The following is a 17206-nucleotide window of genomic DNA, read 5'->3' on the forward strand; positions in this document are numbered from 1 at the left end:
AAAAAGAAGAAAAGAGTAAAACTTAAAAAGGAAATAAATAAAACATTCTGAGATGTTTGAAAAAGCATGTCCTTTTTTCAGGTCATCCCGTCATAAGTTACCTTTTTGCGACTTTGTCTTTTTCTTAGAATAACATTGTCATTGATATAGATATTTTATATAGTTATTCCCTATGTTGACCGTTAAATGCTTAAAATTACTTAAAATCTTCTTTTAAAAGCTTAACCAACAATTGATAGCCAACGACACAACTATCCACAACAGACAAAATGACGTAGATTTTATCAACTATAGGTCACCGTGCGACTTCAACAATGAGCAAAGCCCATACTGCATTGCATCTTTTTTGAGCTGATTCCGCGTAAAGCAATCAATCATCTATCAATCAATCTTTTTATTCATAGGGGTATTGGAGTGGGTCATTTCTGTATATTATTTAATTTTTGGTTGCTTATTTTCTCTATTCATTAATGTTTTCCTTATTGAATCTTTCCCTTACTTTTGCATATCATTATTGTCTTTTGTTCGTTTTATTGTTTATTGTTCGGCTATTGTTTGTTTCTTCTCTTGTTTTTACCAATAGTTGGAGCAAGTTACCCATCATAGTCACTTATTCAAAATCATTTCATGGAAACAACTCAATTATATGAAAAGCAATATTTTGTTTACCTTAATGTTATCTACGTGATGAGCTTTTTGTCTGGCTTTTCAATGTCTTATTTTGGAAGAAAAGAATTTTTGATGCAACATTACATGTGTGCTGACATGGTAACGTTAAGCCTTTATCGACTAATGTTTTTGTCATTTAACTAAAATTGACCACAATTATTGTAGAAGATAAGCGAAGGATACCAAAGGGACATTCAAACTCATAAGTCGAAAATAAACTGACAACGACATAGCTAAAAGAAAAAAATACCAACAGACAAACAACAATAAACAAAACACAACATAGAAAACTAAAAACTGAGCAACACGAACCCAATCAAAAACCGGGGATGATCTCAGGTGCTCCGGAAAGGTAAGCAGATTAAAACAATACTCATATCTTCTGAAAGCAAGCTCAGTGTATAAGTACCCTGCCACGTCCATTCTGGGTTTGTGTTACTTGTTTTAGGCTTTGTATCAATCTGATGAGTTAAGCCATTTTCAACTGATTTCTACAGTTTGTTCATATGTTTTACTGTTACACCACTGTCCCAGGTTAGGGTGACGGTTGGGCGCCCGCTAACATGTAACATCATAAACAGTATAGGCTTGGAATATTTTAATGAGGGAAAGATATATCTTTATCAGGCATATCGCTGTCATTTACATATACATGTATATACATTTTGCAGCTTCTCCTACAGGTTTAATTGTTCTGCGTACAATCGTATGACTTTCAAGATTTTTTCCTTTGATTTATGATAACAACATCTTGGTAAAGATAATATCAACAGCCCAAAAAATTAACTTAAAAATGATCAAAACTTCTTACCTTTCAAAGCTCTTCAACTTAATACTTTATTTGATTTTTTAAATGTTATGATTCAAGCGTCATTGATGAGTTTTTTTGTAGAAGAAACGTACAGCTGGCGTACACAGATATAAGACTGGTATCGTTGATGAGTTTGTTGTTATACATTGTAATTAATCATTTAGATTTTGTTGTCTTATTAGGTTTTTGTGTTATGCTTCTATTGTCATTAAACTTCTTACCTTCTGTTTGTAATGCTTGTTCCTTTGATTCAATATTTTGAAAAACAGCTGATTTATATAGTGACTTTGAAACAAAGAAATGAAAATAACACTAAATAAATGTGCTGCGTTCGCAGTGGTTTTTTTCCGTCATTAGGGACAATTTTAAAACAATGAAAAATTTACATGACAAATATGTGAAACAACGAATATGGAATATATTGTTCAAAAAGCAACAATGAAAACGGAAATGGAAACGAACGAATCTTTCAGAGAATTTTGTAAACAATTTCCTTATGTACATCGATGTTCAGTTACTATCTCGTGACTTTGTATGTTTTCTTACAATAGCAATGTCACTGGAGATGGATATTTTATACTGTAATTCCCAATGCTAATTCTTAATGACTTAAAATCTTCCTTTTAAACCGTCTCAGATAATTGAATATAGTGCACACTCTACAAAATATTTCCAGTTGTGTCAAGATTTATTTTAAACATGCTATTTTGCTGACGACAGCTGTTTATTTCAAAATATTAAACTAGACAATTGTCCTATGAATAGTTTATGATCTGAGTTACAAAAGCTGTCGGGAAGATAAATATTTGCGTCCAATCTGTGAATGAATGTTTTAGGAACAATTTAACTAACGTAGTATGTTTCTTCTATTTACTAATAAGGGTCAAGGAATCTTCATTTCGGCATCTTTAATTTCAAGGCTCATTTTCTTTCTTTTTTGAAGGCTAATTATTCTTACCCCTTTTTTGAGCTTGCGCGTATTCCCTATTCTCTCTTTTTCCGTTACCCAATTTTTGTATAATTTCCGTATTTGTGCCCATCATTCCCTTTTTTACAAACTCAAACTATAGCTTTGACTTTACTTTTGTCATCTTTCTCACGTAATATTAAGCTAGATGAGAGTTCAGGACATTATCAACGTAGCTTGAAGAAGTATAACTGGCCAGTCGTATTTTTTTTTTTTGCTGCTCACCTGGTCCTTCTTGGAGCTAAACACCCAGCATTGTCACTAATTCAAAAATGTTTTGTCCAACTACATACATAACTATGTGATTAGTATAGTTTTGAGCGCTATATTTATCCACATGATAGACTTTTGCCTTGCATTATCCGTCATTATGGACAATTCTAAAGCAATGGAAAATTTACGTGACAAATGCATGAAATTAAGAATATGGAATATTATAAGAGAGCAACAATGGAAAAGGGAATGATTCAGGTGTTCTATTACCATCTCGTCACTTAATATATTTTTTCTGAGAATACCATAGTTACTTGATATGGATATTTTATATTATATTTTTCCCTTGCTAACTCTATATAACTTTTTTTTTATCAATATTTGAAATGGTATTTAGATATTTGATGTGTTCTTACTCCTACTGAATCATGCGATCTTACAATAACATTAAGATCGTATATATTTAGTTGCAAGAATACAAAAACATTTCAGTGAAAAAAACGTAGAAGTTAAAAGAAATCTGTTTCTGGAATAAGAATTCAAACATAAAAAAAGAACAAACAAAAAACCAAAAAAACAATCGCCTGTGGTTTCATTTACGGACAAAAAAGTCGACAGTCAGGAGAAAGGCGCTTTAAAATGACGCCAGAAAACATAAAATAACAAATACACCAAAATTCAGACAATTTATGTATAAGATAAAGACATTCAATTAGTAACTTTTGCCGATTTTGGTTCTCCGAATGAGCTGTGTGTTATTGGGAAAGCTAGAATATATTCCAAAAATAATTATATGGTCTAAATACTATTACTCATATGGTCCGGCCTATTTATAACCAACGAAGAATACTTAGGTAGCAATAAACAGTTAGGAAAAAATGTTAAAATTTACCCTCATAAATTTTACCATCCCCTTTTCATTGCTTTCTTGCAAATTAAGCCTACTGTTTGTGTCATATATGTGCATATGTATGTAATCAGAATCTTCCATAGATTTTATATCCAGTGGTCAAAATGGTAAAATATAGTTTCTTTGTTGTGTATCCATGGCAACAATCTGCATTTATTTGATGTAAAATATTGCAAAATGGGGGGAAAAGATGTCACCTATTTCCCCAAAATTTGGCCAGAAGTAGAATTTCAATCGCTTGAAGTAAAAAATGTTAAAATTTACCCTCATAAATTTTACCATCCCCTTTTCATTGCTTTCTTGCAAATTACGCCTACTGTTTGTGTCATATATGTGCATATGTATGTAATCAGAATCTTCCATAGATTTTATATCCAGTGGTCAAAATGGTAAAATATAGTTTCTTTGTTGTGTATCCATGGCAACAATCTGCATTTATTTGATGTAAAATATTGCAAAATGGGGGGAAAAGATGTCACCTATTTCCCCAAAATTTGGCCAGAAGTAGAATTTCAATCGCTTGAAGTAATACCTTTTCTGAAACCGTTTACATATATCTATCAAAAAATTCATAAAAATTTATAAAATTATGTCTTTCATCTCATTTTTTTGTAAAATTGCGTCAAAAACTTCGTGTGGAAAAAAAGTGTTTGTAATCATTACATTAATTTCTGGACCTATGGCCGGTCTAGTTATGAAAATACGGAGAGTCGAACAGAAAATAGCCCATAAAACATGTAAATAACAATCTTGATGTTCTTATAAACCATCTTTTAAGGCTGATTTAGTACTCAGCTGTCTAAAAATGAATTTTATTGCACAATAACTTTCATATTTGAAAAATTCACCGGGCAAAAATGCGAAACCAAACTTCTTACTGTATGTTGCTACCTTATATGGTCCGACCATATGACTATATGCATATGGCCTTGACCATACGCGTATGGTCCAAATACTCATATGGTCCGAAACATATATTTACATATAGATATAGAATTAGGGCATTTATGTTTTTGATACTGACTTTATAAGCCAGAATAACAAACACGGCCGTTAGAGTTAGTTGCCAATACAGCTGATGAAGTCAGTATCAAAGAAAAATGTCAATAGTCTTTTAATCGGTATTTCGTCTTTACTAGGTAAAAAAAAAATCTGTAGAAGAGAGAAATTGTTTTGTCCAGCATGTATAAGATGTTATGGGAATCATTCACTTTCCATAGTATGTTACTTCAATTACCTGTACCAAGTCAGGAATATGACAGTTGTTATCAATTCGTTTCATGTGTTTGAGCTTTTAATTTTGCCGATTGATTAGGGACTTTCCGTTTTTAATTTTCCTCAAGTTTAGTATTTTTGTGATTTTACTTTATACTCATAAGGGTATTTGGTGGTTTTCATTTCTGAAGTCAAACCCTATCCACACCCTCAATTATGTCACTGGTTTCGTCTATTATAAAACTGTCAAATCAGGTCTAAAACAGAACATCAAAAAATATCATTTTATCAGATGCATTCTTCTGACATCTTTTCCTTTTTAGTAGAGGTCAACTATCATTGTAACTATTTCAAACATTGGAAATTCGACAGTACTATAGTCGCTGTCAGGTAAAATTGACACTGTGTGTTCGGTCTAAAATGTTTAAACTAACAACCGCATTCATCTGAGATGACGTTATCAATTAGCGGAATCAAAAATCTTCACAAAAACAATTGTGGTTGCTCTGTATAATCCTGACCTTTACATTATCCAAGATTATTTTCCATTGTAAATCCGCCATCATGGTTTCTATGAAGATCCTTTATTCATATAAAATTCGTTACTCTCGGGTAATATCCGTGTCAATGATGTGATACTGTTTCTTCCGCGTTTTGCGTGTAAACAATAAAAATGATGAAAAGATCCGAGTGGCCCGAGAAAATAGACTGAACGTGAAACTCCACGGCAACACTTCAGGTAATAACAATGTCGGATTCCACCATTGAAAATAAGCTTGGATAATGTGAAGGTCAGGATTATGCAGTGCAAACACAATAAAAGGTAGGACAGTAGTGGTTTTGTGGAAAGATTTTTGATTCCGCTTATTGAAAAAAAGTCATCTCGAGTGAACGCGGCTGGTAATTTGAAAATTTTCGACAAAAAACATGGTGCCAATTCTACATGACGTCAACTATAGTACCTAAAATAATTGCAGTGTCATAAACATTAAATTGAAATTAATTGTACCAACATAACTGCACAGATAATGTGATTTGCTGTAAAACAAAGGGGATGAGAGTTAACAAACATGAAATTCAAATTGAGGAAAGTAATGCAACAAAGCGCCCAAAATCACAATCAGCACACATGTGGAGGAGGATGCTATGATATCGATACTGAATGTTGATCGTAGGAAGGCAGACCCCAAACATATTATGGTCATTGTTCATAAAAGGACTGAAAAGGATAATGATTGACTATGGAACATGAAAGCATGCTAAGAAACAAGGTAACTGATTGACTTTTTAAGTACCTTCAGATGTTTCTAATGAACAGTATACTTTTCTAAGTGCAGTAAAATCAGATTCAATATTTGAGGAATAATGTGCTTACGATTTGAATATTGATGTTTCTTCAGATGTTTAAATATGATTTTATTCATTGCATCTTCATTCCAGTAATTATATATAATCTCTGACATTTTTCTAGTGGTTATACATATTTATTGTATAAAATCACGAAAATTACCAGTGATTGACTATGTTTTTCCCGCGTGCATGCGTGCTGGAAAAAACATAGTGACAGTCAAATATAAATATAAACCACTTATATTTACAATGTAGCCATTTCCATTGTCAATTTATGTTTAGTTTGAACTTCACTAAAACTATGCAACTTACTTGCCTTTCTATGAAGTGATTGTTGCATTTTTTGTTAATGAAATTTAGACCGCATTTATTCAGCATTATTAAATGATTAACCAAAGTTTGGGTTAAGTTATTATTATATATAATCAATACTAGATTGTGATATTCAGCAGCTTTCGATAAGATAGGTTTGCACTTCCCCTTAAGCATTCATGATGTCCTAATTCAGAACCGATCTCCTCACCCATGAAGAAATGCACACTGACAGTTTTTAGATTTATTAAGACTTCTATCAACTTCTGAGAGCGTGTAATCCGCCCAAAACGACATTCAGTCCCGTGGACAGAAAAAAAAACGAAATTTGAACTCGCAGGTCTGTTAATAGAAACATCTCAATAGTTTACTGTCACTTTTCTCAGCAATTTCTCGTGGGGCAATTGATTTTGCAGGAGTTTAACTCCATGCACAACAGTTAACGATATATATATATGTTTCTCTTCATGAAAGCATTCACAACAGCATAGCATTCCCCGATTCGCAATATTTGATCAGTTGAATTAGAAAAATGCGATTTTAGAAATGTATATACTTTGCGAAGCGACGACACGACTCCACTCAAGCATAACAATGCATAAACTGAAAATCCTCCTACGGTTTCAACCGATTGTTCTGCTTGTGTAAAACTCTACACTATTCAGAATAAAGCAGTGTTTACAATGTGTCAATAAATCTACCCATGAAATGCATTCTGTCGTGTGCAATTCAAGTCGGCCAAGTCAAATGCTTAAGAAAAAAATTATAGAGAATTGTTACTCGGTTATCAGCCTCCTAGATATAATGGAAGTCATAATTTTGATCATGAATAGAAAAATGATGAAACTATTTTTAAAAAATAAACAAAGCTAAGCAAAAAACTGTCCTGCTACAGAGTTTAGATTTTTATATCTGTCTATCCGAAGAAATCGATTATCACCGAATTAGGAGCACTGCCATGAAATGTGATATCTATTGGCATACATCCCAGTCGAAAGTAAATCTAAATATAGCTGACATCTTTTTCTTAAATGCAAGTTTGGAATAATATATTGACAATGAAACCATCTAAATTTATTTTATGGGTAACGAGGTATACCGGGATGTAGGATAAATTTTACAATGACAGCAACCCTTAAACGTTTCGGTTGGGAGGTGGTCATTTATTATTGTTCATTGTGTTTCAAATTCAAAAATTATTAAAATAAAATTAAAGTTCTAATCCTGAAAAAAATATAAGATAACAAATTTACATTCAAAACTGATAAGTGGAAGAAAAACTGACAAAACTATGGCAAAAAAAAAAAGAAAGAAAAACGAAAAAAAAACCCAACATGTCCACAACACTCTACACAGAAATTGAAGATTGGGCAATACGGACCCCTCCAAAAAACCAAGTATGAACAACTATAGTGCTCAGCAAGGAAAAACGTTCCTGTCCTACATGAGTCGCTCGTCGTGTATCTCCTATAAAATACGTCGAAAATTCATATCAGGTGATTAGGAATCACGATGTTTAAGTCAACAATTTAGAATATATTTACTTCTACATCATTTCTCAGCGTTATTAATAATAATAACATCACAAATGGTGACATTATCGGTGAATCACACGATTTAGATATACACAATAGCAAACCGATTTGATGTTTTTACATGTCATAATAAACAAAACCAGTTTTGATAATGATGTACATGATTTTTTTTACGACGGAATAAAGAATTGAGTTTACAGTAAAACTTGTGTGCTAAAAGTGAGTATTGAGCGCTAACAAACATGTTTAACCCCGCCACATATTTGATGTGTTTGTCCGAATCTGGTAGCTTGAGGTCCAGTTGTTTTCCTTGGTTGCAACAATTATTTTCTCATTTTATGTTATTTGGTTAAACCAGACCGTATGTTTTCTGTTGTTTCTTTTTATACCATCAAAGGTGCTTTTATGGTTTATTTATGGTATGGTTTTTGCTCACTGTTAAATGCCGTATGGTGACATGTTCTCGTTGATTACACCCACATCGTTTTGTCTTTACTGTTAAGTTGTCTCATTGGCAAGCCTAACACATCTTTTTTTTTGTATACCATAAAAGAACTGTCATCGTGGACATCAATTTGCGTTGTTCGAGCAAAAGTTGCATGGTTGTGGGTTCCTAAATTCGTGGATTGTAGTAAAAAAAAAGTGGATTCTGTAAAATATGGAATGAAGAATTTGAAGCCATTAGAAACGAAGATCTTTTAAAATAATCAGATGGTGTTTTATAATGATTTGTTGGACATTGCAAAATGAGGTGTTCTTTTTCACTTACTTTTGTTTGTCTGTTGGCACTATCATCAAATTATAATAAAATAGTTGCTTTCGGAAATAAACTGATTCATCTTTGCTTACAAAATGTCTCGATTGAAGAAAATTGCAACATATGTAATCAGAAGAGATGATACTAATTAACCCAACAAAACAAAAACATTAACGATATCAAATTATATAATTATGCCGTAAACCTGTCACTTAAAGACAACAGTTAATAAAAAATGCTAGAAAAGTAAATTCTTTTAAAAAAATAAGCAATCCCAATATGATATTAATGTTCGTATATTTGGACAACAGTTCTTATATTTCTTTTGACACTTTAATTCGTGGTTAAGCCATCCACAAAATCAACACAAATTGGCATCCAAAGAATAAAAATACTTCACAATATTGAAATTTGCATTACTGTATAAATACATCTGGTTATTCCGCGTGGTTATTTCCATACATATAAACAATTGTTTATTTTCAATTACCTAAAACGGTGTAATGTATAAAAGTATTACAAAATTGAAGGTCTTTGATATGTGATTGCCATTCTAGAGGACAACTTTTCAGAGAAACACGCCGGTTGTCACATGTGTTACAAGATCTGCTAACCCTTCTGGGGCACATGAGATCCTCCTAGGTTTAGGTGGGTTGATGTTGTTTTTTTAGACAGACAGTTATTTGTATTTTAGTCATGAAAAATGTGTACTCAATCTTATAATGCTAACATATCAAAGATATTAAGAACTATCAAGTTATGTGTAGATCTTATAACCAGTTGAATACGATTTAACACTTTCAGCAAATTTGTGACAAATACATATTGTTTTTTTACATTATATATTTACGCAACCGAAATTCATTTCACATAAACTTGTTTCCAGTCATTTTTCTACACCTGAAGAATATCGAATATTACAAGCATTACTAATCAATCTGTTTTTCAGTCACTAGTTTATACAAAATGATATGCAGTTTTACAAAGCCAAATGTAGAAATATATTTTTACAAATTGTGACTCCGTAAATGACAAAATCAACTCTCTTTATAACAACAAATTGCAAAGTTAAAAGAATTTTAATTCAGTTTAGTTCAGGTCAATTCCTCATCTATTGTCATAATACATTACAATATGGTTTATGACAAACAATCCAATAAAGATAATCAAATAACTAAAATAAACTAATTACATTTATATACTAGTAACAAATCATTTATTGATATAAGTCAATATCTAAAAAGATAGTCTCCCGATCAAATATAGAAAAACTGCTTTAATTTGACTCTGATTTATAGGATTAATTCTTAATTCCTTTTATGTACGTACGCTTATCATGTTCAAAGTTTAGTGTATCCTTTATATTTGTAAGAACAGGGAAAAAAGTGTGTTCATGATGTACTTTGTTTGGATATTTCTTTAAATGTCAAAAGTGTACTTATTTACATATAAAATGAAATGTCTGATAAAATTAGATAAGACGAGACAGCCTTGATGCTGCACTTGTTACATTATTCCTATCAAGACGAGCAGCTACTTTGAACGCATGTCTAGCAGAGTATTCCTCACCCAATAACTGGTGACCTATGCCACAAAAAATAACTGTGTTCACGAAATCATTACACCTTACATCGAATTCACAGTCACCGAGTGTCCTTTGAACATGTTTTAGCCGTTGTAAAGACTGTATACACGATGTAATGTCATGCAGATGGTAGTAACATAGGAAGCTTAAGAAATGTGAAAATGATACCGGATGAAAACTAGCACGCCTGTTTGTAACATCTAATAGTAGTTCTTGTGGAACTAGAGATAAATTCCATACCGATCCAATTGGTTGAAATATTAAAGATTTCATTGTTGTATTAAGTTTCTCGTTTTTCATCAGATTTGCCACATGTTTTTGCATATGATTACATCTAACAGCGTGATTACATGAATTTGCATACATGTATATTTTCTCGTCTGTGTACTTGTGCAACGTATATTTTATTACAGTTAATGAGGCTATGAAATTTTTCTGAACATAGAAGAAAGACGCTAACTTCAACAATCCTGACACTGCATCAAAATGTAATCCGATCATCAAATGACTAAGATCATGTTTGTACCTGAAGTAATGATTTTTGTTTTCCAAGCAAGTTGGGTATTGTGTTTGTTCTGGAATATGCATAGATGCTTCTGATATTTGTAAAGCGAATAAAACTCTAGATAAAGCAGTTCTTGAATGATGTAGAAAATAATACAGCATTCTCAAATTTCTATCGCTTCCACTATAAAAATAATACGCATAAAATGTAGGTATTATTTGTCGTAAGCATCCCACGCTTTTGCTTATCACAGAATCGGTGATTTTGGAAGACCGGCTTTGATAATCGTGTAGGGTCTCAGAAGATGCAAAGCAATTTATTCCTTGCTCACATAAATTCGTAAGAAGGGAGATCAATTTATCTTTGTTAGTACCTTTGAATCTTAAAAAGAACAAATTATTGTCAGGAATAAAATAATGTGACAATATTGAATATCTTACACAGTACAGTAGTCTTTGGAGACATGCCATGAAACATAGTATCATATTATCAGGTCTCCACACGTATGGGTCTGTTTCTTCTGAAATCCAAAACATTACTGTTTTTAAGAAATATGAACACAATAAACCTTTCAAATCTTCATGTTTTTCTATTATGTCCCTCAGCAAGATTTTTAACATAGCATAACATAATAATTGTGTATGGCTGAAGGAAAATATCAGATATTTTTCTGCAACAGAAAAAGAAATTCGCCATTCTACATTTTCATTTATGGATCCTTTGTGGCCAATTGGAACCAATAACACCCCACTAGATACTATTTTTGAAATGATGTCAAATGGGGGCCATGTTGTACGTGGTCTGCTTACCCATGGCTTTGCTTGAAATATCCATTTGTCACATTTAAGACACGAAGCAAAATCAATTAGATCATCTGCATCTGATATACATGGTCCATGAATTTTTCCTGACCACGGTGCGGGAATATGCATGTCTGCCACACTCAAAAAGAGCCGTTTATACAGTTCACTTGAAAGCATATATCCTCGATGCATCAAATTCGGAGTTATGATTATATTTTGATTTAACATCCACAATTGTGTGAAACATGGCTGAGTCTCCTCGGTATTCATAATTAACGGAATTGGATACAATTGACTTTGAACTTCGGTTTCTGATCGATACACTTTAAAAAAAGAGTCAATTATCATTACATCTAAATCACTGCCGTTTAAATTGAGTCCTTCACCTTTACTTCCACTGGTTATCATGTTGTGTCCTAAGTCCCTTATATTGAAAGCCAACCTCCTAGTTCTCACGACCTTCTCAGATCCAATTTGTTGGCAAAGATATTTGTAAAAATTTAATGATTCGCTTTTCTCTATGGACATTCCCGCCATTTTCAGCATGTCATTCTGCAAACAGAAATATCAGTCTTGTATTTAATTTCCTAGCAATTCTCTATCTTATAACAATATGGAGATGTGGTATGATTGTCAATGAGACAATTATCCACAAAAATTCAAATAAAGTGGATATAAGCAATTATAGGAATCCGTGCGGCCTTCAACAATGAGAAAAACCCATACCGTATAGTCGGCTATAAAAGGCCCCAACATGAAAAATATGAAACATTGCAATTGAGAAAACTAACGGCTCTTTTTTAACAACACGATTTACGAAAAACAAATATGACAGACGTGAACCAACGGCAACCACTGAACTACAGGCACATAAAGAATGTGGCGGGGTTAAACATATTTGTGAGTGTCATAAGAACAAACTATAAATAGCAGCTGAAAAAGGCTTTACAGACAGGACGGACGGACTTACCATGTCTGGAAAAAAAGAGGATTGTCATCTCATGTCCAATATATCCAATCATAGCTTCGTGGAAACCAGTTTTTCCTTTATATTGAGTGATTCCTCGAGTAGAGGTGAATTTTAAAAAGATATAAACAATAAAATAAATGACGTCTACTAACAACATCGATTTTTTTTCATCAGATTTTGTTGTTCCAATGTTTGCCCTTAAATTTCATTGATTCATGAACCGTTCACATGATTCCAGTTTACGGTAATAAACATGACGATCTTACTTGGAAGGCAGTTTATCATAGCAAAGTAGATTATGAGCTTTTCTTTCCGATTATTGAAAAAAATCACTTTATTAGGAAAAAGTACAACGAATGTGTTTAACCATCTATAGCACAATTGACAGGTGTAAATAGCGAAATAGTATTAACAGCCTTCTGAACCTTGCGTGATAGTACCATATTGTTGTCCAATGCATATGTATTTAAGAGGCTGTAAACGAATTTTCTCTCATTCTGGTTACCCCATGAAATCGTATATGCGCATATCTAACAAGTTCAGCCCGGGGCCTCGGTGGTCTAAGTAGAACTACTGTAATCACTAGCAAGTCAACTCTGAGGTTGTGAGTTCGTACCCCGTGCGGGTGCACTCGACTCCAATCTTAATTGACTAGGATTGTCAGTTTTCCTATCGAAGGTCGGTTGTTTTCTCCGAGCACTCCGGCTCCCTCCACCAATAAAAATGACCGCCACGAAATAGCCCAAAAGTGGCGCTGAAAAGGGGCGTTTAAACACCATTAATCAAGTTCAGCTCTATCGCTGGAGAAAACCGTACTAAAATACCCTTTTTCAATTTTATCCTGAATTTTGAAAACAAAATTGTAGAAACTACGTTTGCAAAATATAATTGATTCAAAGATTTGAATATCGAAATTGGTTTTTTTTTAAGAAGGTGAAAAATCCCTAAGCAGTGACAACAATTACATTGGTAGATAAATTAAGAACAATGGATCAATACATCTGGGAATACAAAGGTCATGTAAGAGGTTTCAGTGCTGAATGAGTGACTTTTACTTTTGCTTACAACCTGTATTTTTTACATTGCGACTTCAAATCCATTCTTAAGACAAAAACAAAACGATTACTACAATGGAGTTTTGATAAAAAGCTTATAATTTATATATATTTCATTTCTCCCACTATTTATATTTTTTATAACTGGATGTGACTTAACAGAATATGTGGCTTTTGAAAATACGGTGGCTACGGTACAACAACAAAAAATATCAATGCGTTAAAGCCTTCTGTGAATGGTATTTAAACTAATGCTGTTAATATGCATGTTTCTATTTTGAAGTTTAGTGTTGTTTGATAAATTATAAAAAAAGTAATGATATGTATTGATTTACAGTTGAGAACATGCATGAACCAGAAATCCCACTAGAGGCCAAATCTAGCACATCGAGAGGGAAAGAACCCACATCAAAACATAGAGTATCAGCACCTACCTCAAGGGAAAGCATACGAAAGGAGATATAGTATAAAACGTATATTAACTGCTTAAAGTTGTTTTGCAGAACAAGCATACATGTTAAAGTGTTCCTCATTATGTACATTCACAAATAAGCAGCTAACTCAGTATATGCACAAACAGTGGTATCGAGTAAGGCTTTGACTTTTGGTGAAGATATCTACTAATAGCCATATGAAAGCAATCTAAACCTTAAGGGTTTAATTTCATATACCCTTGACCGTTGATATTGTTTATCTTAATGAGTGGTTGTTGGTTGATAACGTCCAGTGGTAAATAGTTAAGGCATGTTCAGGACGAGAACAAATAAACAATACATACAAAAGGTACGTCCTGTAACATAGACCGCACGCGATGAAGGTTATGGAAATTTAGACTGCCACTTGAAAATGAGGGTATATTGGATTAGGACAAACATTTTGCCGTGCAACAGGCCAACTACGGACCACTCAAAGAGTTGGCATAGGATTTAACGTCCCCATTCTGACCGGACGTGGTTGCGTACTTGTACATCCCACACAACTAAATGGACGTAAGGTCAAAGACAAAGAGTGATCATATTTCTATTCCCCAGTTACTGTTTGTATTGGTTTAATTTACGGGTTAGGATTGGTGTTTTTAATCTAATACAATGGAAACCTGATAATAGATGAACAAAATGATCAGCGGAGTCTCTGTACAAATAAATGCTATCACATTCATGAATGTTGCAAGATTAAATATTAATTCAAAAATCAACATTCATTCTATCAGGTTAATATTATTTAGAAAAAAAATAGGTACTATAAATTAAAACTATATAAATGCCTTCGAATGTAGCTTCAACACGCTTTTGGGTATCATACAAACACTTGTTATACATGTAACATTTTATATAGATTCAAACAAAATTGCGCAACATCAACCATAAGGTTATAATCAAATACTGAAATAAAAAAAATGAAGCTTTTGTTAAAGTTCAATTGTGCTGTGTAAAATCGTATGTCTTTCCAGATTTATTCCCCTGATTCATGATAAAAACATGTTTTCACCTTTCTCGTTGAGTATATCAGGTTGAAGAGTACTCCGCTGGTGCATCATCGATCTCTTTCTGAGTTTCAACCTTGTGTGTTTCAATTTTGGAATCTTCTATTATTTGAAAGGTGGTATCTTCAAAAGAATAACATCTTCTCAAAATGTGCCTCTTGTGTGATATTGACCTGATTGATTCGGTTTGAAAGTGACCATTCTTGACATAGATCAAGGTGAGCACAGGCAACACAGAGCCTTATATAGTTTGTTGTCTCCCGAAGTAGCATGGAATATGTAAGGACAAAAATGAAAAAAATTGTTTCAAAAATGTGTAAAATTTAAAAGCAACTACACCAAAAACTTCTTACCTTTTAGTGTTTCTTTTACATTGTAGTTAGTTATATATATTTGTATTGTCTAATATTGGTACTTGGCTTCCATTTTCATTGAATTTGCGACCTTCTTTCTGTAAGATATGTACCCTTGATTACATATTTTAAACAAAGTAACTGATTTATATAGTGATTTTTGAACCGTGAGATGAAAATGACACTTTATAAACTTGTTGTGGATTTTCCGTCATACGGAACAATTTAAACAATGAAACATTTATATTACAAATGTAAAAAAGAGAAAAAAAATTCTGGAGAAAAAAGATTTCCTTATGTAAATCTCTGTTTATTTTATCATCTCGTGACTCTGTTCTTGTTTCTTGATATGGATATTTTTACTGTAATTCACCCTGCTATCCCATAATTATTGAAAATCTTCCGTTTAAGATGTATTAGATATTAGAACAAAGTGTACACTCTACACAAATATTTTTTTTTTTAAAGGTCAGATTTTTTCTAACACCAGGGTATTTTCTGTTTATTTTTGAAATATAAACGGTATACTTGACAACTTTTGATATCTCTTCGCCAACGTCTTTCGTTTACTTTTAAAATAATGTTTTACACTGTAAATTACAGTGCCAAATCGAACCACACTTGGCCAAAATCATCCTTGGAGTATTTTGTTCTAAAATATTATCGGCTAGACAATATGACTAAACATAGAACTAAAAGATAAAATGCAAGTAGCAAGTATTGTCTATCTTTTTAGAAGCATAATATAGATTCTAATCTAAATAGACAAAATTAGACAGGGGGAAAATGTTCACAATGTCCAGATTTAGAAAATGTCAGATTACTCCTTTTATGGGTGATTTTTCTTAAATGACAATTTACACCATTTGTTTTTGTTTTTTTTTCTACTGTCTCGAAAACTATAAGAGAAAGATAAGCAAAATTTATCAGCAAGACAAGAAATAAGTAATTCAAATAGACGAAATTGTCAGTCAACTCCTTACAGATGGTTTAAACCGTAATTGGCGTTCTTTTATTACTTTTTTGAGGAAACATTAAAGTAGACAGATGGAAACTATAAACAACAAAAGTTGTCAGCAAACCCTGTCACCAACTGAATTTATTTTAATGCATATTTTGAATATAATTATAACGTGGAATATCAATATAACCACCAACCACTTTATTAACTGGGTTAAACCGTATGATCCCCAATTTGACTAAAAATTAGCTTAACCATACAATAAAGGTGAACTAACTAGGAAAATGCCACCAACATTTTGTTATTCTACAGTTCCGATACCAACGAAGTCAATTGACTACTTCGTATATATTTTGGAGTTAAGTAGTGCAAATAAACAACACTATCAAGTCGTTCTAGACCCAAATTAAATTTGTTAATATTTTCCAGACAAATGATGCTTAACAAAACAAAACAGCTATTCCACGCCTAAAAACAATGTTTTTTTTTATCAATAACTTACAACAAAATGTGTTGGATTCAGGGTGCAGGATGGCTCCTACATGTCCTTTGGGACCAAAGTGTGACATTTGTCTTCTTTTTTTCAAATCTTGATTATAATATAATGTCTACAACCATGTTAAACTCTTCATTTCCTTCAACTGTTCATTTTAAGTTTAGCTCATTTTACGGAAGGCAAATATGACACTTTGTTAACACTTGGCAATACATATATGATCATATATATATCTATACATAAAAAAAAAAAAACA

At 32.5% G+C, this 17206-nt stretch overlaps 1 protein-coding gene across 1 annotated transcript; it reads right to left on the reverse strand.

Annotated features, from left to right (window-relative positions):
- Positions 1–10210: 10210 nt before the first annotated feature.
- Positions 10211–15618, reverse strand: LOC127720676 (uncharacterized). Its single transcript, XM_052227395.1, has 2 exons — positions 15494–15618; positions 10211–12184 (listed from the first exon to the last, which is right to left on the reverse strand). Exon 2 carries the CDS (start codon positions 12176–12178, stop codon positions 10211–10213), a length of 1968 nt encoding a protein of 655 aa, XP_052083355.1. The 5' UTR covers positions 12179–12184; positions 15494–15618.
- Positions 15619–17206: the final 1588 nt, after the last annotated feature.

The sequence above is a fragment of the Mytilus californianus genome, unplaced genomic scaffold, assembly GCF_021869535.1.
Source record: "Mytilus californianus isolate M0D057914Y unplaced genomic scaffold, xbMytCali1.0.p SCAF_11, whole genome shotgun sequence".
NCBI lineage: Eukaryota > Metazoa > Mollusca > Bivalvia > Mytilida > Mytilidae > Mytilus > Mytilus californianus.